The sequence below is a fragment of the Eptesicus fuscus genome, chromosome 7 (genome assembly GCF_027574615.1).
Source record: "Eptesicus fuscus isolate TK198812 chromosome 7, DD_ASM_mEF_20220401, whole genome shotgun sequence".
NCBI classification, from domain to species: Eukaryota; Metazoa; Chordata; class Mammalia; order Chiroptera; family Vespertilionidae; genus Eptesicus; species Eptesicus fuscus.
In genome coordinates, this window is record NC_072479.1 from 63,015,599 (window position 1) to 63,042,785 (window position 27,187).

At 41.3% G+C, this 27,187-nt stretch overlaps 1 protein-coding gene across 2 annotated transcripts in view; it reads right to left on the reverse strand.

Moving 5' to 3' along the window:
* The window catches only part of ANO6 (anoctamin 6), a 187,826-nt gene that overhangs the window by 88,363 nt on the left and 72,276 nt on the right, over positions 1 to 27,187 (reverse strand). For both annotated transcript variants that reach the window (XM_028144209.2, XM_008140584.3), the window contains one exon: positions 17,370 to 17,449. In XM_028144209.2, coding sequence (XP_028000010.2) covers positions 17,370 to 17,449 — 80 coding nt within the window. The remainder of the gene's footprint in view (positions 1 to 17,369; positions 17,450 to 27,187) is intronic.

The following is a 27,187-nucleotide window of genomic DNA, read 5'->3' on the forward strand; positions in this document are numbered from 1 at the left end:
ATGCCACCTTTCTTACTAAATTTTGTTTTGGGAAACAGTTATTTTTCATTAAATGCCTTAATTATGTTAATGTGCATTGAGTTTATTATTGGTTATGTTTAAATGAATTAATAAATTTTTTTTGAATTAATAAATATTTAAAAATTTCAGTTGTAAGTCCCAATACAGTAAATCTCGATTGATACACCCACATCAAAAATGTTCCTTGGTGTCAATACTTTAACCCTTTGCACTCGCTTGCTTTTTTCTCGATTCCTTTATTCTAATGCTAACCGTGTCGAGTCACACTCGACATCCGAGTGCAAAAGGTTAAGAGTGTAAACTCTAAGAATATAAGAATATATATGTTCTATACCATTCATTCTGGCTCCTAATTTTGCATTATATAAATTACAATAGCAAGATATAATACATATATAGTATAATGTCATCTATTTTTATGTGCACATACTATCATTTTAATTGTATTTAGCAATAAAGGAAAGAAACCCTAATTTTTGTTTTTTTAGGAAAGTAAGCCACCAGAGGTACTTTCTGAACTGACTTGAGATAACAGATTCAAGTCAAAGTGTTTAATAGAAACATCTTATTCATGTTTTATAGAGGCTCAGTATCCTTGGCTTCCAAAGGCTGCTCCGGATGGCTTGGAAAATTTAAGACCCCATTTCCTCCCCACGCAGATGTCAGTTTCTGTACACCAGTGAAGGTTTGTAATGATTACACTGAATTCCATCAAAGTACAGTATTGCCCTCCTATCTTTGCACATGCAGTTCCCATTTCCTGGAATCTTCTCTCCCTTTCCCTGGCTCACTGCTCCTCATGGAGCCCTTCCCTGACCTTCCTGGCTGGCTTAGGTCTCGACCTTCTCTACACTAGTATTGATATACTCTCAGAGCACCACATACTCCTCCTGAAATGTCACGTCTTGCAATTTTAATTGCCTGGCTATTTGTGTAATTATTTGATTAATGCCTGTCTTTCTCACTAGCACATATGCCCCGAGGGATATTTCCGTTGTGTTTCCCAACTGTCCCTGCTTAATAGGGTTATAGAACTATTAAATGGATAAATATTGTTAAATAAATCAACTGAAATTCATTAACCCTTTGTCCTGTGACACTTTGTAGTATGACAGATAAAGCCACGGGGGGAAATTCCATTACACATCACAGAAAAAAGGACACAGTATGATTTCTGTTTTTAAAGGAATTGTTTAGAGAATAAACAGTGAGTAACAAAAATGGTCATGGAGAGAATGAGAGAGCCCAGAGAAAGTGGGCAACCTATTCTACAGGGAAAGGGTGGGTATCAATGGGGAGGAGGAGAAAGAAACAGATTGCAGCTGTAACTTATACTGAGCATCAGCAGGTCACAAACAAGGTGTCAAGAAAATTCTCAGGGGACCAGCTTGAGCAGCTGAGAGGATGACAATTATATTTGCCCAAATTCAGGAAACTGAAACAGAAATATGAGTAGTATGGGAAGACGAAGAGTTTGTGAGATTCCAAGTGGCGATAACAGGGGTCTGGGGTAGAGAGGAACGATCTAGAACTGCAAGTATGAACTTGAGACTTGTGAGCACTGAGCTTGTCATTGAAACTAAAGAAGTGAGCATGAGAAGAGCAGGTGAGAAAAGACAGCTGGGATGAGCTCTGAGGAAACCTGACACAGAGGGAGGGCCCGGGTGGAAGGAGAAGATGGAGAAGTGGCTGGGAGGCTTAAGAAGTGGCTGGCAAGATAGAGAAGTGGCTGGCAAGATAGAGAAGTGGCCAACCATAAGATTATTTTTGATTCCCTTCTTCCTCACTTCTCATCTGTCTTCCTTTCTACATTCCCTGCCTCTGTCCCCACCCTACACCGGGACTGTGAGAGGAGTCTAACCGGACTGCTTGCTTTCTGTTTTTCCTCCCAGTGAATCCTGTCTACTCCTGTCAGATCGATCTCTCTACAGTTGTACTCTCCATGTGTGGCTAATTCACATGAATTAAAATTAAACAGAATTAACAATTCAGTTCCTCTGTCTCAATAGCCACATTTCAAGGGTCTCCACAGCCACATGCAGCTAATGGCAATCGTGGTGGACAGCATGGAGTCAGAACATTTCCTGCATCTGAGAAAGTTCTGTGGACAGTGCTGCTATCGCATTGCTTTGTCCTTTCAGCTCACAAATCCAAACCCTGAGTTCAAGGCTTCTACATTCGACCCTACGCTATCTTTCTAACTTCATCTCCTCCCACTCTCCTAGATCAACTCTGCAACCTGGGCACACGCCTTTCCACTTTCATTCATTTGTTCATGCAATGCTGTCAGGAGACCCTCTTGTAGGCAGGTTTGCGTCATCTTGGCTGGGCTTCAGTACCCAGTGATGCAACCAAACACGGATTTAGGTGTTGCTGTGAAGGTATTCTGCAGATGTGGTTAACATCAATGGTCAATGAACTTGAAGTAAAAGGGATTATTCTCAATGATCTGGGTAGGACTCAGCCAGTCAGATGAACGACCTTCAGAGAAAAACTGAGGCTTCTCTCGAAGAAATTCCATCTATAGACTGCAGTGCCAGCCTAAGAGTTTCCAGCCTGCCCTGCCTCCTGGAGTGCCCTACGGATCAGACCCCACAACTGCAGAAGCCAAGTCTGGAGATAAATTCTTTAATAACTCTCTTGCTCACTGTGCCACGTGTGGATATGGATATAAATATAGATGATATAGATATATACACACATATATATGTGTATACACACATACATACATATATGTACACACATGTGTGTATGTAAATATATATTGTACTGTTCTCTTTTCTGGTAAAACCTTGATTGGTATAGATTTTGGCACAGATTTCAGTACCTACACACCTGTTTTTTAAAAAACAATGATTCTTTGTTTTATTAATCTTCATCAGAGGATATTTTTCCATTGAGAGAGAGTGGAAGGAAGGGCGGGGGAGAGAAAGAGAGAAACACTGATGTGAGAGAGACAAATCCATTGGTTGCCTCCTGCATGTGCCTGGACCAGGGTCTGGGAGCTAACCCTCAACCCTTTGGTTCTCGGGCCAACGCTCTAACCACTGGACAACACCAGCCAGGTTGAAAATAATAAAGTCACCTTTGTAAACTTTATACCAACATATATGGGTTCTAACAAAGAGCAAGATTAGCTCATGGAGGTGGAGCTTGGGCCTCCACTTTTCAAAAGAGCTCTACAGGTAATTGTGACACAGAGCCGGGGTTGAGAGCTCCAGTCCTAACTAAACTCCTCCAGCACTTTTATTGTAAAAGTGCCGCTGGGACTAATCAAACACTGCACACTGCCGGATATTTTCCATTTAACCAACCTACCAACCAACCAGCATTAGTTGCATGACTAACATTTGTCAGATAATAAGACAGAGGCAATGTTGGCCTTGAGGGTAAATATTGAGTTACACAGCTTGGCATTCCTTGAACTACATTGATTAATAAACACTAAATGATCAAATAAATGAAAAAGTTACTGCAAAATTTAGTGAAGCTGATAGGGGTTTATTCAAAATAGTGCATAATTTAAATAGCTCTTATTTCTAGTTCTATTGAAAATTCTATTAGCAAGTGTTACTGATGCTCAACATATTTATTTATTGACAGACTGTACTGTGGGTATTTTATAAGATTGCTGTCTATGATTAATTCTCAACCCACTGATAATTTGGGAGGCACCTAAGGGCCCGACTACTTTCTCAGGAGCATAAGTTACACGTGCTCCTGTGTGCTCATAAGAACCAAGTCCTGATGCCAACACAATCTGATTTCATTTGAAAGGAAATGGGAAGGTGCATGGCTGGGTTGAGCAAGGGAGGGCTATGGCCATTTCAAGGCTGGCTAGCCCCGAGCTTGCAAGGTGCGTTGCCAACTATAAGCATCCATAAATGTGAGCTAAGACTTCTCGCTATATTATTATTTTATGAATATGCTTTTAAGATAGCTAAAATGCTTTCCAATCACTGTGCAGTCACAGAACGACACCTCGGTGAGGAAATCTGCTGATTTTCCAGCTCTTTATACAGGAGGAGACTGAGGTCCGAAAAGGAAAAGCAATTTGCCCACAGGGGACAGAGAGCAGAGCTTCTTGGGAATAGAGGCTCCTAATTCCCTGAAATTCCATCTTCCTCTCAGCTTGGGGGGAGTGAGGGGAGGGGAGGGAGTAACGACTTTGAAAATGACTTTCCCTTACTAAAAAGAAAGCATGTGTGTTTAAAAAAAAAAAGTAAAAACACTTCTCAAAGTCTCAGAAATATCTCACCTCATTAACCTCTATTCTTCAATCTTATTACTTCCTATTTTACAAGACAGTACATTTGCTTTTTAAAAACACTTAAGACTAACGAAAGTACATGAAATGGTGGTGATACCATTAGCATCACTGAATGATCTGTCCAAATTTTCATGATGTGTTTTTATTTTAAGGGATTTGGACTTTGCAGTCAAATTTTACTCCGGCTATAATGATAGTCCTGATCTGATATATTCTAATTCATACTAACATCATATAAAGAGCCACATTATTGGCCTGCCCATTATAATTAATGAAAATGCTCTTTGGTAGTTACTACATCTGTCAGATCACATTAATCTACATTTCAAAAAATGACTTGGGAGAAGGCACTATAAAATGCATTTTTCCCTTTTGAAGGAGCTATTAGAGTTTTCTGGGTAAAAGCATATTTATAGTTTTATTTATTTATTTATTTTAACCAGAAACAGACTTAAGGAATACATTTGAGACTTATAATAAAAATATATTTATTTTATTTATAGTTATTATTGAAATAAGGAAAACGACAGTTAACTAGTTGAACTTCAGAAATAAAATGATTTTAAATCATCTCTCCAAAGCCCTTAATACTTCCAAATTAAGAGTTCAAAATTTGGGATGGACAACTGCAGTTGAAATCCCACTAGTTTCCCTTTTGACTTTCCAAGAATTCTGTGAATTCATATTGTATATCCATTTCCACCAAGTCTGTATTTCTCTTTAAATTTTTAATTTAATGTGGCTTTTTTTTTTTTTTTAAGGTCATGGCACGGTCAGGTTATTTACCAGCAGATTCTCAATTTTAACTCAATTCTTTTGCCTCTGTGGGCTTTTTGGCATTATTGTGATATGCTTCTAGACGACTTATAATCAAATGAGTTCTCTGGTAAATATGATATCACATCTTTGTTCAGAATGCCCCCAGAATGCCCAGGGCTCCCTGCCTTCCTCACGCATGTTTTTGTCAAATTAAATTTGACATCCCCCAGATAATAATAGATAGCTTGCTGAATTTCATTTGGGCTACTTTGTGGGGCAGGAATTCACAAAGCATTTTGCAGTCAAGGGTTTCAGAAAATCGGGGAATAAAACCAGGTAGAATGAACACTGCTATATGGAGGAAAGGGTTTTAATTAATTACACAATTTGGCTGCAGCTGATAATAGGTTAAATGAAGGAAAAAAATAAAACAGCAATTCATACGTCGGTGAGCCACATGCATCTCGCTGGGGTGGTCCAGTCCCAGAAACATCCTCTCTTTTTCTCATTCCCTACTTTCCACCAACTACCAAGTCCAGCTACACATACAGCATGTGTCCCCACTGACATCCTGGTCCAAGCACTCATCATGTCCTACCTAGATTGTTATCTAGTTTATCTGTATTTGAACTACTCCAAGGAATTAAGTTATTTTATTTATGAGAACGTTTTTCTGAAATGAAATCCATCTGCCTATATATACTTTCTATTCATGGGTCTTAACACTACATTTACCAGTTACTATTGTCAAATGTTTAAACTTGTCAGTACGTTCTTGCCACCACCATGTTGATTCTTCTTTCAATAGTCTTCCTTTTAAAATGGAGAACCCAGATTAGGAGGTGGATTTACCAATACTGAACGGGAGAAGCCTAGTACTTCCTTTGTTCTGGCCACAGAGGTATGAACGCAACCTAGAGGTACTATTACATTCTCAATTCATAATTAGTTTAGTTAGCATAATACCTAGCCTTTTCACGTGATCAGTCAGTAGGCTCGGCCTTTGTGATCTTTTGTTAAGCAGCTGATATTTATGAATTAGGAGCAGGAGCTCACTTTAATTCATATTGATTTTTGTCTCCTCTAGAAATTGATTTCCACCCATTATTCCACAGTCTTGGTAAGATCAATTGCCCAGATAAGCACACACTCACTAGGCCTGCATTTCTTCGTTCTGTATTAAATGCAATTTTTTCCACACAACTTGCTAAAATCAAAACACACAAAAATATCTGTGGCTTTCTTCTGCTCTGTCTAGTAATTCCCCTTATTTAAAAAAAAAAGGGAGGGGGGGGAACAATGTGCTCACTTTGACATGACATTGAACTCATATTGGTTCCTGATGCTAACATTCACCAACCATGTGTTTCAAAATCTCATTCTGGCCCTAACTGGTTTGGCTCAGTGGATAGAGCGTTGGCCTGCGGACTGAAGGGTCCCAGGTTCGATTGCGGTCAAGGGCATGTACCTTGGTTGCAGGCACATCCCCAGTGCGGGGAGGGGGGGGGGGCGGGGGGGGGGGCAGGGGACGTGCAGGAGGCAGCTCATCGATGTTTCTAACTCTCAATCCCTCTCCCTTCCTTTCTGTAAAAAAAATCAATAAAATATATATATTTTTAAAAAATCTCATTCTGTAATATTCCTGGTGATTAATGCTCCAGCTTCAATGTCTCTATTGATCAGAATATAGTTTATGCCCAACTTCTACCCTAACCTCACCCCTTTGTGAAAACTGTCACAAATGTCCCTTTACTATTCTAGAACATGTCCTGTTCTCCATATCGCCTTGAGATTACTAATTGTGATTCCATGAGCAAATCTACAAGCTCTTTTAATACCCTGGTTGATACATAATTTTTCTAGTCGGGAAATTTAAACTCATTGGAATAATTATATTTCTTTCTAAAGTAGCTTCCTGCAGAAAGGGCTTCTGCAGCACCCCCCCACACCCAGGGCTCGAACCATTCTATCAATCTGAAGTTCACCTTCATTAGCAGAAAAGACAGAAGTAATACAGAAGCCTATGAGCTCTCTTCTCTGTCTTCTTGTACCACTAAGCTGTCTTCCTCAAGTTTCGACCCTTGGCTGCCTCTTCAGGGTCTAACATAACTCAAAATCAATCAATCTCTATCACGTTAAGCATATATATTTTTTTTAAACAAGCCTCAACTCACTCACTCTTGACTTGGATTTTACTCGCTTTTGTGAGTCAAAATGGAAAAGATTGGGGTGTTCCAAAAAATTATTAGTACAGAATGATAGTGTGTTTGCTCTAAGTCAAATTGGCTTCAGTGGGTCTATCCTGGCAGGGCCTAAAAGCATAATCACCATTTATGACTGTTTCTTTGGGAAAATGCATGCTGCATTCCAACGAAGTGACTCAGAAATAAATTTCTGACCCAGATCTGTGCGTGTTGGGACTGCCTGCTTTTTCCTACCCCCTAATCCTAACAAATGTAGCTTCTGAATCAACCACATAAAGCAAATGAGGAGGTCCCCTTTCCTCCATACTCAGGAAAAGCACACATTCCATTACCTTTGCTCTTGAATGTACAAAAAGCTTTCAACGGGGAAATGCCACGAGAAGTCGTCTCCTAGCAAATGAGCCAATAGAGCCATTCTTACTAGCTAGTTTATCTTTGACCTCATTTCTCTTCTAACCGTCCTTTTTGCCAAAATAATGTTCCTTTGTTTGGTTTCCCTTTGAAGCAGAGTTTCTTTTCTTTTTTGGTCTGCTGAACTTAGTGCCAAAAGCTGTAAGGCAAATCGCCCTATTTCTTTGTTCAGAGCAGGCCCAGTAAGAAATGCCTGAATGGAAGAGTCCTCCTTTTAGCCCGTCTTCCAGATCCTGAAAATCCTGGGAGCTTGAGGCAGACCTTGTGATTTATGCTGGGTTTCTGGGATTAGCCAGAAAGGCCATGGACTGACCATAAAATCAACGGTAATCTCTTTCAATAGCCCCAGCACTGAGTTACTCACTGCAGGGCTACTTAAACTAGAAATAACCAAACTGAGGTCTGGATTTCTACAGAAAGAGAAAAACAGAAGACTCCATTGAATCCATTTTGAAACAAACCTGACTATCTTGAAACAAAACCTGCAAAAACCTGCAGATCGGTGGGCAGCTGGTTCTGGTTCTTCTCTCACACCTTTCACACACCAGAGCCAGGAAGGAGGGCTGCTCGTTCCCTAGGTCACTGGCAGACCATTACTCCCAATGCTCTTGGGGAAAAACGTTTAGGTCCATGCCAACAGAATATACTCCCAGAGTTCCCCAGAGTCTATCATCTCCTCCTCTCAGCGGCTGCTCCTGGTTCACGGCAAATCTGGCCCGGCTCAAATTTCCCTCTCCACTTCGAGTCTTCCATCATACCCGGACTTCCGCATCCACGGGCATGGCCCATATACGTTGGCGCCTCAGTCAATTGACTTCTTATTACTAATGGTCATCCCCCTTTCATGAATTGTTAGAGTCCCACCGTGGACCTTGTCATCACTTGAAAAATTCTCTGTCCAAAGTCACTTATTCGAGAATCCCTCTTGTTGACCACAACTAACATTGCTTCTCATTTCAGTGACTTCTTGAGCCCAGGGATCTTTTCTCATCGATCTTCAAATCCTTTTCCTTCCCTCCCTTCTTTTTTTAAGGTTCCATTTCCCAGCTCATCACTTCAGCAACACTCTTTCCACCATATCCATTTTTTTAAATGTTTTTATTGACTTTTAGAGAGACAGGGAGGGAGAAGGAGAAAGAGATAGAAACATCGATGAGAGAGAAACATTGATGGGCTGCCTTCTCCACACCCCACCACTGGGGATTGAGCCCACAACCTAGGCATGTGCCCTGACTTGATGGGGAACCGAACCTGCAACCTCCTGTCGCATGGGTCGAGGCTCAACCACTGAGCCACACCAGCCAGGCCACCATGTCCATTTAGCACAGCTCCACCTCTGGCTGAAGCCTCCTGCGTTCTCGCCGTCTGAGTGATACTGGAGAAAACCAAAGCAGGGCGTTTGGGTATCTCTGTAAGTTCAGGCTCCCTGGCCCCACACAGGCCCTCACCACAGCCCAGAAGCCCTAGAGCTTTTTCTAGGTTTTTCCAGGTCAGCCTGGTCTCTGCTCTCCACAACTACTTCAGAGCATCAACTCCTCCCTCTCCTCCCAATGTTCTCTATGCTCTCAGCAGCTGAAAATTGAAGCTATAGGATGGGAATTCCCTCAGCTTCTCTCCATCAAATCCACAGACAAATAGCATCAACCTTCTCACTCCTTCCTGGTTCTTAGAAGACACTGCGCCTCCTATCTAGTGTTGATTCCTCCACTGCGCTCTGCAAACCATTCCACAGCCCTTTCAAAGCCACTGCTCTCTAGACTCAGTTGTTCCTCTCGCATGGATCCTTCTTCAATCCTTTAACCCGTTCAAAGTTTCTGCATCTGACAGAAGAAAATCATCCTTGACTCTCATATTCTCCTCCAGTTATATCTCCCTCATCCTTCATAATCATCCTTCAAACCATTCCACAAACCTTCACAGTCAAACTCCTTGAAAGATAGGTCAATATTTTCTATTTTCTTTTCTCCTGCTCATTCCATAATCCTCAGAGGTTCCACGAGTCCCCAACACTCCCTAGAAATAGATCTTTAAAAGGACACCAGAGACCTCAACACCCTTTCCATATTCATCTAACTCAGTGGTTCTCAAATGGGAATCGTTTTGCCGCCCGGGGACATTTAGCAATGTCTGGAAACATTTGGTTGCCACAACTGGGGAGAGGGTCCTTTGCACCTTGTGGGCAGAGGCCAGGAAAGCTGCTAAACCATCCTATAATGCACTGGAGTGCTCCCCACAATGAAGAGAAATCCGGCCCAGAGTTTCAGTGGCGCTGAGGCTGAGCAATCCTGATATGACTGAATCCCTACAAGACACCCGAAACTATCAACACTTCATCTGCTTCTTGCATTCTCCCAAATTCTTCCTTCTCTCTGGTCATTTCTTTTTGCAGCCATCTGCAGATCTGAGTAACTGCCCCCTATTCCTTGGAAATTTAAGCTTTGGCTCACTGTTACTTTTTAAATACATTACGCCTGGCATAACTCTTGGGGATTTTCATATCCACATATGTGATCCTCCCAACACCCTGTTCTTGCAACTCCACCCTGCCTCAGCCATTCATTCCAATATTCAAACCCCAGACTTTGTCTGTACTTGTTACTGTAACTCCTCCCTCAATTATAAACATCTGACTCTCCACCTACTGCCTTTTATTATTCCAGTTCACTTTTTCCCCAATACCCCAACTCCAAAAATGATCAAACCCCACTAAGCCTATTGATCTAAATCTACTGATCCTATTGCCTCACCTCCTCTTATCCCTGGTCCTATACACTAAGAGAGTTACTAGATGTTTGCAAGAATACTCTCTTGCAAACATCTAGTAACTCTCTTAGTCTTGTTTTGCTTCACTGAACTGACCTGGTGAAACTCCAAAATAAGTTAAATCAAACTCTTTTCTTATTTCATGCCTGCTCCCCAAAGCTGGACTTGAATGGAAAAAGCATACAAATCATCATGCCCACTTCAAGTGGGCTCATAGGGCCATCCAGCAATTATATCACATTTCCCAGTGCATTCACTCTATCTCATATCTTCCCCTCTCTCTCTTCTTTCCTTTCTCTTTCCTTTCTCAATCTTAGCTAATGCTATGCTTCCCATTATACTGGTAAATAAAAAGCAATCAAGAGAAAAAGTTCAATAAGTTCCTACTAGCCAGTCTAACAAAGTGATTCCTCCCACTAGAGGCCCCATAGTGGCTCTAAAATGAACCATCTCTTTAGCTATGGGGGGAGGCCACCCACTCCACTTATGGACCAGATTCCATCCCCTTCCTGTCCTCTCAAGAGGGCATGCCAGGAATTCTTCCCTTTCACTCCGCAGTGCCAGATTTTCTCTCCTTACAGAATTATTTCGGTTATTTTACAAAAGGTAATTCCTGCCATCTTAAAACGAACTAATTAAGATAAAACTCTTTTCATCCTAATCCCCTTCCAGATAATACCTCCTTTCTCTGTCATCTTGTTCAGCAAAATCTTTTGGAAAGTGTTATCTAAACTCCCTGTATCCAATTCCTCTTCCTCCATTCCATTTTGAATGCTCTCTAATGAGTTTTGGATCCCACCACTCAGCTAAAACTTCTCGTCAAGGTCAACTTCATGTTACTACATCCAATCTCCCATCCTCACCGGCAGTATTTGGTCACTCCCTCCTATTTGTACTTTCTTCATTGGCTTCCAGGACTCTCCTCACTTGCCTCCTACCCCACTGACTCTTCCTTCTCAGTCTCCTCTGCTGATTCTTCCTCATCTCCCTGATCTATAAACACTGGACCAGGGCTCACTCCAGGATCTCTTCTTAACTCTGTCTCCCTCTTTCCTTTGGTGCTCTCATTCAGTCCCACAGATTTAAACACCATTGTGTGCTGGCACCTCACACCTCTAGCTAGACTCCTCTCTAATTTTTGACTCATATATCCAATTGTATATCAACTTCTCTACCTGGATGTCTCAAACTTTACAGATACAAAACAGAAATGGGATTTTCCACTGCACACTTTCCCCCCCAACTGCTCCTCCGCAGTCTTCCAGGTCAAAAACCTTAGTCATCCTTGACTGCTCTTTCTTGCACACCTCACATCGGATCTGTCAACAAATCCTCTTGGTTCTACCTTCAAAACACATCAAGAACGAGCATATGTCTCATTACTGCCATCATTAACACTCAGGACCAAGCCACCATCCTCTCTCACTTGGATTCCTGAAAAGTCCAACAGGTCTCCATGCTTCTGCTCTTGTTCCTCCACAGTCTACACTCCCCACAGTCAAAGTGATCCTGTTAAACCACAGGTCAGGTCGAGTCTCTCCTCTACTCAGAACCGCCCGTTATCCTCCAGTAACTTCCCACCTCACTCGGGGTAAAGCCGAAGTGTTTAGAATGGCCTATAAAGCCCCCACTGTCTGCTATTCTCACCATCCTTCTCTCTACTCCAATCAAATTGGCTTCCTCCCATTTCCTCAAACATCACAAACTCCCACCGCAAGACCTTTGTCTAAGCTCTTCCTTCTGCCTGAGCTGCGCTTCCTCTAGATTTCCAAATAGTATGCACCCCTGCTTTCAGGTTTTTTCACTTGTCACCTCTGCAGTGGGATGTGCCCTGAACACTATTTCAAACTGTAACCCTTCCCCCTCAATGTACACATACAAGCCTTACTTTATTTTCCTTTAGGATTTACCACGATTTGGCATGTGATGTATTTTACTTATTTTGTGTATTTTATGTATTTAATTTGTCATGTTTCTCCCACCAAATGTAAGCTCCACACGTACAGGGATATTTTGTTTGTTCACTATAGAGCCTAAAATAGTAGACTTCAAATATATATTTGTTAAATGAATTAATATTTTAACTCTTTCTTGGGGATCACATATACAGGCAGTCCTTGGGTTATGTCAGACCTGACATACGTGGTTTCGTGGTTACATCACCATCTCCATTTATTAAAAAAATAAAGTTCTGTCATTTTGACATATGTACATATGTGCTTTATGTTTATTTACTACAAGTAAAGGTCAGGAATTGTTATCTTTCTTTTAAATTTTTTTTACTGTTTCACTTCATTACTGCTGTGTATGTGCTCCATGTGAGTGATGTAGGTGCTTATGTAGGTGGGTCCGACTTACGGCGAAAATCACATTACGTCGCACTGTAGGAACGGCTCTCCGACGTAACCCGAGGACCTACTGTATTTTCATCTAGTGAAAGACAATCAAATTTGAATTTCAGGGAATCAGCAGTATTTTCTAGAAAGTAGTATCTTCCCTCAAAAAAGGGAGTCAGTTACACAATGGGATACTCTTCAGACCTCCTTCTCTCTGCGTAACCATGAGTGCTGAACGAAGGGGACATGCAGTATCCTTACTTCACTTTAATCCTCATTTTCCTGAGTCTATTTTTCTAGTTTAGTCTCTCTAAATCCTGGTTTCTCATCATCTCCCCTGGTTCATCCTATTGTAATCCTAAAATTCTTTTGCCAGCCCACACTCATTATTTACTCTAAATTTGGTAGAAGCTAAACAAAGGAAAACATCATTAACAACATGAGACAAAAGGTGATAAGAATCTTCCTGCCTCCAAAAAGCCAGGAGAGTTAAATATAAATCTTAAGTCTGAAAAGGCCTGAAAGGGGGATATTATTAGCGAGACTCAAATCATAAAACACAATCCCTTAGCCTTCTCTTTCCTTCCACGTGTTTTCCTGTTGACCCAGGCTGGTTTCTCTCCAGCTTGCTGCAAGCAGAGTCCCCACTGCTAGATCCGAGTTCTTCCCACCCACATCCCTCACCCAGGTGTGCCCAGGCAATCAGGCCTATGTGAGTACCCGGGCCAATACCAACAGAGATGGGGTTTCTAGAAACAGACTTGACCACTACCCAACCCTTCTCCCTACGAACCCCTCCACTCCTTGAGGCTTGGAACAAACCTGAGGTTTGCGAGGTCAGCCATGACTGCACCCTCAGGTCACCTTTGTTCTTAACCAGACCTGAAACTGAGAGCACTGGGGGAGCTTAGGTGCCCGCTATCTTCATGTTACCACATTGCAGAACCACCTTTGTCTGCTCCACAGCCATGTGGATGCCTTCCACCCTCAGTTCTGAACAGACAGCCTAGGTCTGCCGTCTCTGCTTCAAAGTCTGAACTCTGCAAGGTTATCAGGGATATTCGATCCCCAGCCTCACTCTGGCCAGTCCCCTTCCCCAGCGTCTGAGGCCTGTCATCATGTACCTAGTCTATGTTTGGGGTCCATGTCCCAAAACAATACTTGCCAATCACCTGGTTCCAGGGCATCTGGCCATACCACTCTTTCCTTGACTAGGTCTCCCATAAACTAACTATTTTGAAAATTATAACTTAATTATACTTTATTGACACAAAGGAACAATGTTAGAGGGGGAAAAAACAGTATGGTGCTGTATACCTTAAATGGACACAGTGCTACATGTCAATTATATATTAATTAAATCTCAGTAAAACTGGGGAAAGACAGCCAGGGAAACATTCAGGATGAAACATTAAGAAAGCAGGTTATGAAACTGATTTTCATTGTGCTTATACAAAAACCTGCACTGGACTGACATGGTTTCCCAGCATAGCAAGATCACCAAGTTCCTCTCTGTAAGGTCAGCATTTAGCCGGGTCTCTTCCACCTCACTCCCATGTCCACCTCACCTCAGAGTGGGCCCATGTTTAGTTTCAACATGTTCCCAGCACCTCACAAGCTTCAGAGTAGCAAACACACCGCCCCGCTCCCCCCCCACCTTGTGTCCACATCTCTGTGCACCCCTTTCCATTTCCGCATGCTTTGGCTAAACTTGCCTCATCTGCAAAGTGGGGTGGGAGGTGGAGAGGAGCAGCACAGACACGCTGGTGACAAAAGCATGAATGGGTAATCTCTGCAGTGAACGAGGTGAGCACAGAGTGGGCTGCTGTCTCCAGGCCACACAGGGGTTCACAAACAGCATCTGTTTACCCGTCACTTACAGTCATTTACATGGACCATCTGGCAACACAGGCTCTGCCTGACTAGTCACTTCATAGACACCTGAGCTGCGAAGGAAACCTTTAATGTGCTTATCATGCCGGTAACCAAGGCTACTCCACTAGCACTGCTCTCTGAGGCCTTGTTTTAAGGGAAAGAAAAACGGAAATTCTGGAGGAAACAAATGAATAATGATAAGCATTTTCGTTCTCCCTGTTGGCCAAACTATATAAATACACCCCGTTGTATAAGAACACTAGACTCTTGATCCTTCTAAAATCTGAACTATTTGAGGATAAGGCCTGAGTAAACATAGTCTGTGCCTTGCTTTATTTCAGTTCAGCTCAGCAAACTGCCAGATGGAGAACAGAATGCTGACTTTACAGCTCCTTTTACTCTTCTCTGTCTTCTCCCTGTTTTCAATTTTGCTTTGCTGTTGGGTTCTCTTTGCTCCCAGGGTCACAGTATCACCTGTTTCTGATTTTAAATTTGGGGTTGGATCAACTTACAGGATTTTGTCCTGGCGTTTGCCCAATCCGCCTGCCTATACGGCCCAGTGAGCCACCCATTTTCACTGATGCTGTAACAGTCTGCCTACAAAAAAGGCTACCCTTCAATATTACGCCTGATTCCCTCGAGGACCTATTCTCCAGGCACCTTGCACACCTCCTGTTTTTTTACCATGGAGACAGCACTGGGGAAAGACATGTTTACTGTGGAACTGGGAGTATACAGCCTACAGTGATGCTGAGGAGAAAATAGAAGCAGCTACGCACAGGCCACACAGGGATGTGGCATGCAGTGAGCATCGGATGCGTGAAAATCCATAAAGCACAAGAAAAATCACAGATTCCTTCCTGAACATGGGTGCGAACACACAATTAGAGAAAGATAATAGCGAGGCTATAGACATCGATATCAACCGTACATAGAAGGAAACTGTGATTTACAACTTCAGCTCTTCTACTGTGGTCTAAAGAAATGACTGGATATTCTTGAGTGGAAAATAAAAATATGAAGACAGAGCCTAAAACTCTCAGTTTGGAGGTTCTCAGACTCATTGTTAAGACAAGTCACAGTAAGTCTATTCTGTGATCCCCAAGTTCCAGTCCTGGTCATTCTAGCTTGGACTGGCCAGTCCTCACACCTGAAAAAAGGGACATGGGGCAGGCAGTTAATACTGAAGGTAAAACAAGATTCCCAGTGTAAATTGTCTGTGGCAAAGACAACACTGAGGCATGCCAATCTCCAACGTCATAATATACTAAGATCTGTTCTTGAGAAAAAAATACTTTTATTTTCACGCAGGGCATTGGCGTGAACTGTATGTGCTTACCAAGCACAACACCGCCTTCCTGCACAGAGCTCTTTTTCAGATTAGATATGTTGCTTACAGGTTATCAGAAAAAAAGCAATTCGAAAATAACAGAACCAAAGAGGGCCACCTCCACGAGCCTGTACCAATATCGTACTCAAAGGTGAAACATCTGCGTCAATTCCACTTCGGCCTCTAACTGCAGAAATTAGAACCACCACAAAAGTGCTCTGCTCCTTTAAGATGCAGGAATACTGGTGAGCCCTCCCAATTTTCCTTCCCTGAAACTCTCATTGAATATAACAGGGAAGCCATCGAACACTATGTCTTTCTATTACAGCCAAGTGATTTTCGCAGTAGGCAATCTGCTAGTACACCACAGGAGCCCACACTTTGAAATACAATGGCACTGTGGGTACAGTTTGATGTGCGATCTCTTTTCAGTCCAGAGCTCTTCCTCCTGGCTGAATCGAGTGGGCAATCCATAAAGAGTGAGTGAGAAGAGAGAGGAAAAACACATAATGAGTTTTGGGTTTTTTTTTTGTCTTTATCAATAATACAATGGTGCTCTGCCAATTGCCGGAGTGGTGACTGCATATTACACTTTGAAAATAAATCAGAAAAGATTTTTGCATTGCTAAAGTGGTAGACAAGCCTGCAGCAGGGGGCAAAAACCAATCCATGGCGGTGGGTCCTGGCATGCTTTCCTACACGTCTGGTGAATAACAGGGTACAGGAGTCAGAGAAAACACTTCTTCCCACCCCCTCCTCAAGTGAATCTAATATGAAATCTATTTAGCGAGGACATTCTGCATAAAGCATAATATGTGCTTAATTTTCTTTTAACAAGGCATTAATAAAATCACAGTAGCTTCTAATAATATGTTTAATTCCTTAAGGGTAGGAACCATGGCTAGCCTTTAATGAGTCTAATTTAGTGGAAGCATTTAGTTCCTCTCTTGGTAGGAATAACCACTACAATAATCCTAGCCCTAGAAGATATACCTGTATAGGTTGTATGACTGAAGGTTCCAGAATGAAATGGGAATCAGACTGGTTAATGGGCCTGTACTCAGTCAAGACTGGTTTCCTGAGTTACTAACAACAGAAGCTGATACCAAGGGTAGGAACGGATGATGGGGGGACTTCAGAAACACGATGCTATTGTGCTGCAGAATGAGTTCCCACTGACGATTACAAGTAGCAGAATGAGCCAACAGAGCATGATGCCAAGACACCACAGTTCTACAGTCACCTGTTCCCCAAAGAACCACAGCACTGCCAGCGAGACCTGTGCCAGGTGAAGAGCCACTGAAGGCAAGAATCCATGAAAAAAGCCACACCTTTCCCTCCGCTTGGTGAGGAAGCTCTGGCTGACCATTACAGACTTAAGACAGAGTAGTAATACTCACAAACTCCGGGGATCGGAAATCAGGCTGATTTTCCCGAGTTCCAAAACTGGAGCCAACCATCTGATCGAAGTTTTCCAACGCTAAAAATAAACAAACACATGAACAAATGAAGCATGACGTTGCATCGGCTCACATACTTTTTGTTTTTAAATCAGCAGCACTGGCTTACCAACTATATTTAGCATTTGTGGCACACTTATAGGTTTATATTATTTAATACTTTCAGCTATCAAAGACACTCAAAAACTTCAGCAGCTGTCTCATCTATTGAACAATGCCAGGCTTGGAGGAAATTAGGTCTGAAAATGCTTTAGGCTAGACCTATCATGGAAAATCTGTTAGCTCCTACCTAGAAGGACACAGCAACTATGTTATCACACTCTAGCTAAAAAACACTTCAGTCTACCCATGTTCTTTTTCCAAGACATCTCAGAGAACTGATTGTGAAGTGATTCTGGGGGAGCAATTTTGTTTTAAAATCTGTTGAATACCACTGTTGAATAGCACCATCTGGTAGAAATATACTGGGAGGCAAATAAAATTTTCCATTAAATACACTAAGAAAATGAAAAGAAACAAATAAAATTAATTTTAGTAGTATGACCGATGGATAATATATGTTCAGATTACCATTTGAATTTGTATTCAATACAAAAAATTATCAGTGGAGTATTTTACCTTTTTTTGGGTACCAAGTCTTAGAAATGCAATGTGAATGTTATACTCACAACACATTGCAATTGGGACGAACCACATTTCAAAAGCTCAGTGGCCATGTGTGATTAGTGGTCACTGTAGTGGACAGCACAGTGTCAGAGGGACAAAGGAACCAGATCCAAGTGGGCCACTGTGCACGATATTACTCTCATCGGCAAGTTCCTGACATGAATGAACAGTTTTTGTTCCAGATTAAAAGATACTGAGAGAACAAAGCAACCATGTGCAGTGTGGTTTCGCCAATGGAAAGTTCAGGTTGTCACCTGTGCTTTTTGGCTGACTGGCTCTAAACCGGAGGTTCCCACCACCCTCTCCTTGGGATTTATTAATTTGTGAGAGCAGAGCACAGAATTCATAGAAACGTTTCCTTCCATTTACCAGTTTATTACACAGGGTTTGAAGGAGTTCAGAACAGGCCTCCCCAAGATGTACCACTATGGCATGTGGATTACTCTGATCTGAAGGCAATCAAGACCCTGAGGACTCAAGAGAAACTTTAATCTCTCCCTTAAAGAATTGAAATTGGAGGCCTTGCCCATAATTAAAGCTATCACCAGAAATAAATTTTTATGACCCATCTGTATGGCAGGGCAAATGTCTAGTCACTGAACATCTGCTCTTCTTATCATCCCGTGAATGACCCTCCTCCCCTCGGAAGCCCTGTCCCATCCCATTCCTTGGCTCAATATGGCAAGTCTTGTGGCACTGAGCCCTTCACCTGTGGAATCTGGTGCTCTCTCCAGATAGTGCCAGAACTCAGTTAATTGTTTGGTGGTGTGGGCTCTTTAAATTTCTAACAGTCTGCCTTTTTCATGTCATTGATTTGTTTAAGAGGTTGGACCTGTTTTATTTAAACTTATTTAACTGTTTGTCATTGTTATTTAAACGTATTTAAATATTTAAGAGTAGTTATTTAAGTTTATTTCATGAAGAACATGTTCCTACGCAGCCAAAGTTACCTTGCTACACTTATGCCTCCTGTTCCCTTTGTTTCCAAGCCTCTCATGTCTATGTGGGTTCCTGTATGCACAAAAGTAAACATTTGTTTTTCCCCTATGAATCTTTTAAATATTGATTTGATTATTAGACCAACAACAAAAAAAACACACCTTTCTATGGTGGAGGAAAAATTATTTCTCCCAACAAGGTAACATAAGGACCCAGACAAACAGCCAGACAAGGCGGGACCTAAGCCAAGTGTGTGGGAAGCGGGACAGAGTTTCCATGACCTCGCCAGTGCGCCACTCCTCACCGCCACACGCTCACCAACCTGAAGCTCTCCAAACCCCTCCTTTGGGTTTCTAGGGAGCTTCATTACATAAGCATGAGTGATCACCGCTGGCCACTGGCCACTGGCCACTGATTAAATCTCACCCAGGTCAGGCGGGGGGACTGAAAATTTTCAACCCTCTGATCACCTGGTGGGTTCTTCTGGCAACCAGTCCCCAAATTTGTTTACCTAGGGGCTTTGCAAACGTCACCTCTCTAACCTAAAAGGCACATTTATCACTCTGTTCTTATCCCATAAGAAACTCCTAGGGTTTTGGGGGGCTCTGTATTTGTTATTATAAATCACAATACCAAAACAATCATTAACAATATGTGGCACTCAGCTGGATAGAATTAAATTATGTTAAGAAATTACTTTTAATTTTATGAAGTATGATGTTATTTTGCTTTTGTAGTGATTTTTTAATGCAATCTAATTTGTTGTTGTTGTTGCTGTTGTTAATCCTTACTCAAAAATACTTTTTTCCCATTGATTTTTTTTAGAGAGAGTGGAAGGGAGGGGAAGAGACAGGGACAGAGAAACATCGGTGTGAGAGAGACACATCAATTGTTTGCCTCCCACGTGAGCCCCAAGTGGCCCAGGGATTGGGCCTGCAATAGAGGGAATCAAAATTGGGTAGGGCTGCAATCTAATTTTTAAAAATCCATTAAAAGTTATGTAAAAGAAAAGGATGGGTTCCTAGGGTTCCAGAAAAATTCCCTTCAGTGGCCCAAAAGAAGGCTGGACATGTATAGGGTAGATTCACAAGACCCCTCTAAGTGATTGTTTAACAAAACCAAAATATCAGCTAACAGTTCAGCTACCCAATACCTGGGTTTGGCAGAGCGCTAAGAAACCTCTCAATATCTGGATTTGATTTTAGGTTCACTCGAAGAGTCTTGTCCGCTAAACTCATACCACTGACAACACAAACAAATGGTTCCCATTCTTCCCAAAAAACTCAGTTCATCGCAGGACCCCTACATGTGAACCAAAGCAGAAACAGGAAACAGATGAGGCCGGCCAAGCCTTTCAGAGCTGCAACCAAAGCCAGATTGAGGTGCTCGCCTCTGAGAGCTCCCCGAGGGCAAGGGCAAGGGCAAGGACTGCACAGTCAGTTACACTTCGAGAACTGCATGTAACAAACCGGTTATTTCCAACATCAGAGCAACAGTTGTCCAAGATAATGACATCCCTGCAGACCGCCTTTAAAACTTGCTAAAACGTGCTTATACTACTGGCTATGAGGATGTGTTTTAATTGGTGTTTTGCAGCTTGGTTTACATTAGGAAGAAAAGACCTAACCATTTTATAGCATTTAAATTGAAAAAATTATATCTTTGGTGTCTATGATACATTGTTGTTGTGTTGTTTTTTTGTGTGTTTTTTTTGGGGGCGAGGGTGGGAACAGAACCAGCAAGTGGGTGAATCTGGGATCAATAGATGGGACAAAGCTGCCTTTTTTCCTTTCTTTTTTTTTTTTTCAATGAAAGGACAAACTTAACAAAATATACATTTTGCCTGAAGACAGAGTTGAGAAACAAGATGTATTACCCAGACATTCTATCAAATTAAAGGCATACATGCAACTGGAAAGGATTTGTGAGAGAAAATATAAAACTATTTGCAGTGTTATTCTGCTGGTAATGGGAACTAATAGATTCACTGCTTAATGTCAACACAAAGGAGAAACTGAAATTTGAGTGAATAAAAACAGAAACAGCTTTATTGAAACATCACCTAGGTAGAAAAAAGCTGCCGCTGTTGCTCTAAGGACCTAATACAGTCCTGAGAAAGAAATAATTTATGAAGCTAATATGATAATTATACTTCCACTACTGAAGGGCTCCAGTTAAAATTGGACATTCTTGTTTCTGGTCATCTAATGCAGCTGAAAAGTTTATTTCTCAGCAAAAATAAAATAATCAAAATCAAGGTGATGCTGTTGGGGCTTTTTATTAAAATAGGGGCAGAATTAAGGCGGGGGTTGGGGCAAGGGGAATTCCAAAAAGGCAAAAACGTTCATTTTCTTTCTTTCTTTATATAAATCATTTTTTAAATGTAATATTTTGAAATGTACCACCTTGAATAGCATTGTGACTAGTTCATTTTATTTGGGCACTTGAAATATAAAAATAGTTGGGACCTCTATGTTATCTGCTCATCAAAAAGCTGACTAGAGAGCCCAGCCAGCATGGCTTTGATGGGGAAAATGAGACATTTGGCTAGCAATCTGAATCTGTGCTATTAACCTAATGCACATTCTTGTTAGCCTATACTGTAGTCACTGCCCCTTTAATTATGTGGTTCTGCAAGACCTGTTTACCTAAGTACTACCCCCATTTTAGAGAGGCCATGAACAATACACAACCATGAAAAATACACAACCCCCAGATGGAGTTATCAGTGCTGGCACCAGGCCAGGCCTTGAGTTGTGGTCTCACTGCCACCATCCCAGCACACGGGGCTTTTTGCAAAGCCCGCAAAAGGTCTGGAAGTCCCATCTCGTATTTGGGGGACAAAGAAACCAAAGGGGTATAAAGGGAAAGCTTCCTCCATATCAGCTTGCTTAGGATTTGGAGAGAAACGGCCTCCCAAGTCCTGCACTAGTACATGAGAAACACCTGAAAGTAAGTGGGTGTGTCCTGTGCCTCCGGGACTCCTGCCTATTTTTCGGTCGCCTGGTCAATTCCGTAACAGCTTAGTGACTGAGTGTCCACCTATGAACCAGGAGGTCATGGTTTGATTCCGTTGTGCTGGCTCGATCCCCAGTGTGGGGCATGCAGGAGGCAGCTGATCAATGACTTCTCTCACCATTGATATTTCTCTCTCTCCTTCTCCCCTCCTCTCTCAGAAACCAATTAAAAAACACACATCGTTTTATAAAAAGCTGACTAGAGAACTGAAAACCAGTTATTCTGATATGCTGGAAAATCTTTGGTATGGACATGTCAAGGGAATTTTGTATGGGTGCACAATGAAAGCACAATTCAAAGTCAGGTTTGACAACGCAATGGCCCTTTTTTTTTTTTTTTAACCATTATCTAGAATTTTATAACAAAGATAATTTACTATCTATCATAAAACACAAATGACCTTTCAGGAAGTTCATGGGTAAAAACCGAAGTGCCTGATAAGCAGTTCCCTAGAAATAAATGTAATCAGAATTATACATCTACACGCCATCTAACTACAGCAGCAGCTTGGAGGTGGTTGGATCCAAGGGACATGTCTATTATGGTGGTTGCTTGACACTGAAATGATCAGAGATGTAGTGAATATATGACAGACCTCAACAGGGGTCTGGTGCAAAGGGCACTGGGCATGGATGAAGGGGACTGCCTGGGTTCAAGTCCTGATTCTGCAACTTAGCTGCATGATCATAGGCAATAACTTATTCTCAGTTTATTTATCTGAAGCTGATAATAAAATTACTCTCCCTGGTTATCTGACAGGGTTGGTGTAAAGGATACAAATGACAATTCAAAAGCATGTTGTAAAACCACAAAGCATTATATAAATATAAAGTTCATGTACACAAACCCAGAGATTATGAAAAAAATGTAATCAGAATTTCGTGAATGTGGGGGTTTTTTGGTACCTGGCACTTCTAAATGTCTGATCTTATCTAATCTTCTTTGTATCCTTGTTTTTACCAAAGATGAACATTCAAGGTTACCAGTTGCCTGAAGTCACCCACCAGAACTGACACAATAAGAATCTTAATCTTTCCAATTCCAATTTTTAAATAGTTTGTCTCTTGAGCTATTGTGAATAATTCCAAGGGGGCACCAATGCTAAATCTAAGTTGACAAAAGAATTAACATAGCTCAGCAGGTGTGGCTCAGTGGTTGAGCATCAACCCATGAACCAGAAGGTTACCATTCTGTTTCAGGCAAGGCACAAGCCCGAGATGTGGGCTCCAATCCCCAGTAAGGGGTGTGGGGGAGGCAGCTGATCAATGATTCTCTCTCATCACTGATGTTTCTATCCCTCTCTCCCGTCCTCTCTGACATACATTTTTTTAAAAAAGAATTAAGATAGTATTGTAAGTATAAGTCAAAAGAATTAACAAATAACAGCCTAACATATTTTGAAAACCAAAGCAGTGAAATTCTGGCAAATAGCTAAAGACATTCATTCATGTGTTAAGGATATAAGTTAGATAATATGAGCATAAATACTAAGATGAAAAAAGTATAGAAACTGTCCTCCAGCCAGAATCCCATGATCTAGTGAATGTACAACTAAAGAGATGTCAAAGGAATGGCCCATATCCCCTTGGGAATGAGGGTGTGCTCACATATCCAGATTAGGCAGGATGTCTAGTGATCTGCCAAACAGTCCTGTTCCTGAAAACTCTTCTCCCAATGACTAGAAGTCTCTTAAAACTGGTCTCAGAATACATACAATGCTTGACTTGAATGCCAACACTCCCAACCACTATTCTTAAAGCAATCACACCCCTGAGCCTTCATTTCCCATCATTCCATACTTTCCAAATATTATGAGGCCTGCCCAGACTCACTCCACACATCACTTACAGCTCAGTCTATCCCTCAGGCCTCACCTCATACTGTCGCAGTCATATTTGGTTTCCAGTATCTCTTTCTCTGGCCTCCGTTTAGCAGGATGTACAGTATTATGGTGAATATTAGGTTGGGAAAAATCAATTTCCCATATTACAGAAAGGTTGTACACCTGCAGATTATAGGCCCTATAACATTAAATGAGATATTAAATTCTAAAATAGAGCCAAAGTGTCGATACTAGTGAAAAGAAAGTCAATAATGAAACATAAAACACAAAGACGGGAGACTTTCTTTCAAGACTAAGATGGCTATACAGCCACCCAGGACGGTGGACTTGGATTTTAAGACCTTTACACAGTATAACCTTGTGGCTTTAGGCACATCACTTAGCCCTAAGACTCAGTGTCCTCATTAATAAAATGTATAATACCTACATCTGAAGGTCACTGAGAGAATATATCAATATAAGCTTTATTATAATACCTAGACCAGAAGATCATTGTGGAGAACACATAAATAAAATGTGTATTATAATACCTACATCAGAAGGCCATTGTGAAGAATAAATGGTGGACACATAAAGGTGACTTGAAAACAGTTAAGTACTATATAAATATTGGCTATTATTACTTTTTTTACTTTAATATCTAATAAATTTTGGCACCCTTAACATTGTTAGGCACCAATTTTTTTCTGTTATTTTTTACCTTGGCTATCCCTGTCATTCACTCCCTTTTGAACATAGAAATAAAATAAATTACAACATAGAAAAATATAACATTAATTTAGCAAATATTTTTGAATGACCTCAATGTTCTAAGCACTCTTGGCTACTACTTTTAATAAAAAGAAATGTAAATCAGGAAATGTTTCCTTTTTTTCTGAATCTGGATGGCTCAATTTGACGCCAGCTTGTTACTGGCTTATAAATTCAATGACCATAATATTTAAATGAAAAAAAATGAGGCATTCTCCTCTAATCATTTCTGGAATGCAAATTCCAAGTTCAAGTTGATGGTTTCCATTAGAGTTCTCATTTTTCCCATCTTGAGAAAGACAAAAGTGCTCTTTGTCACTCTCGAAAGTTAATAGTGCTCTTCACTTCCTCAGAATGCAATTTAATTACCTACATAATAATGAGAGTTTTTGTATTTCCAGAAATCCATTGCCCTGGGCCACACTGAGATAATGTCCACACACAAAGCAGGCTAATAATATGGAGTCCCTTCATGATTATATTCTTCAAATATTTGGACAATACTTATGAAAAGGAGGGGCTCAGTCTCTCCTCCACTCTGCCCACTGCTCCAGCAACACATCAGACACATGCCCCTACCCAGTACAAGACTCCACAGCTGAACCAGGGACAGAACGGTTCCGGGAGCCCCTTGGGCATCTCACCTTCCCAGCCCTACCCTAAGTGATTACTCTAAGGATTTCTTCCATTCACAAATAACACTCCTGCCCCTGAGAAGATCTCCGGTAAGCACAATTTTCTCCATCTTATTGCATTTCCAGTGATGTCTGGTGTTGTTTTAGCTCCCCTTATGCACTGCCTTCCCTTTTTTCCACAATCCTCCCCCTTCTTCAAATTCAGCTCTATAAAATGTGCCCAGAAGTGAAACACATCCCTTCTGAAGAGCTGGGAACAACCGTCACATAATTCATTCTCACACCCCAACCAGATGAGCTAATGCCTCTGTAGAAAAGCCCAATGACTATCACAAACCTATCAGATTTCAGCTGAATTCATTGGTTCCTTTACCATCTTAAAAAAAAAATTCTTTATTGTGGTAACATATACTAAAGATAAAATTTTTAGTTAATTTAAGTACTTGTAAGTGTACAATTTGGTGGCATTAGTTCCATTTCCCAGGTGTGCAACCATTACCAGTACTTCCAAAATTTTTGTATTACCACAGTGACTCTGTAACCCATTAAGCAATAACCCCATTTTCTCCTGCCCCCCAGTCCATGACAGCCTCTACTTTCTGCCTGTATGAATTTGCCTATTCTAGATATTTGTAGAATCATATATTTGTCCTTTTGCTTCTGGCTTATTTCACTTAGCATAATGATGTCAATATTCATTGATGTTGTAGCATGTATCATTCCTTATGACTAATATTCCATTGTATGCATATATCACATTTTGTTTATCTATTCATCTACTGATGGACACTTCAGTTGTTTTCACCCTTTGGATACTGCGAATAATACTGCAATGAACAATGGCATAAAATATCTATTTGAGTCAGTTTTCAATTCTTTTTGTTGCTAATCCTCACCTGAGGACATTTTCCCCATTGATTTTTAGAGAGAGTGGAAAAGAGGGAGAAAGGGAGAGAAGGAGAGAGAGAGAAACATTGATGTGTCTGGACTGAACCTGCAACCCAGGTACATGCCCTTGGCTGGGAATCGAACCCAAGACCCTTTGGTGCATGGGCTGACGCTCTAACCAAAGAGCCACACAGGCCAGGATCCTGCTTTCAATCCTTTTGGGTATAAACCTAGGAGTAGAATTGCTGAGTCATATGGTAATTTTATGTTTAGTTTTTTGAGGAGCCGCCAAATTATTTTCCACAGTTGATGTACCATTTTACATTCCATCAGCAATGTATGAGGATTCTCAACATCCTTGTTGACACGTTATTTTCTAATTTTTTAAAATATTACAGTAATTCTAGCAGGTGTGAAGTGGTGTTCTGGTTTTGATTTGCATTTCCCTAATGACAAATGATGCTAAGTATCTTTTAATGGCCCTTTGTGTATCTTCTTGGAAAAATGTCTACTCAAATCATTTGTCCATTTTCAATTAGGATGTCTTTTCATTGAGTTGTAGGAGTTCTTTATATATTCTGGGTATTAAAGCTTTAAAGATATACTAGTAGCCCTGAGTACGAATTTGTGCGCCAGTAGCTCTCAGCGGGGCCTGGCCACTCAGCGCCCGCTGCCCAAAGGCTCTCCGCAGTCCAGAGGCCCATCGCGGCTGGACACGGGACTCTTGCCTCATCGTTGGGGCAATGAAGCAAGCATTCCACCAGGCTGCTCACACTGCCCGCTCTCAGTGGCTGCCCCCCAGGACTGGGGGATTCCAGCGGGGCTGAGAGGACTGGGCGCCGCCATTTTTGTGACAGTGATGGTTAATTTGCATATTACCCTTTTATTAATAGGATTATTTCCAAATAGTTTCCCACTCTGTTAGTTGTCTTTTCATTTTCTTGTGAATGTCCTTGAAGAACAAAAGTTTTTAATTTTGATAAAGTCCAATTTATCCATTGTTGTTGCTTAGGCTTTTG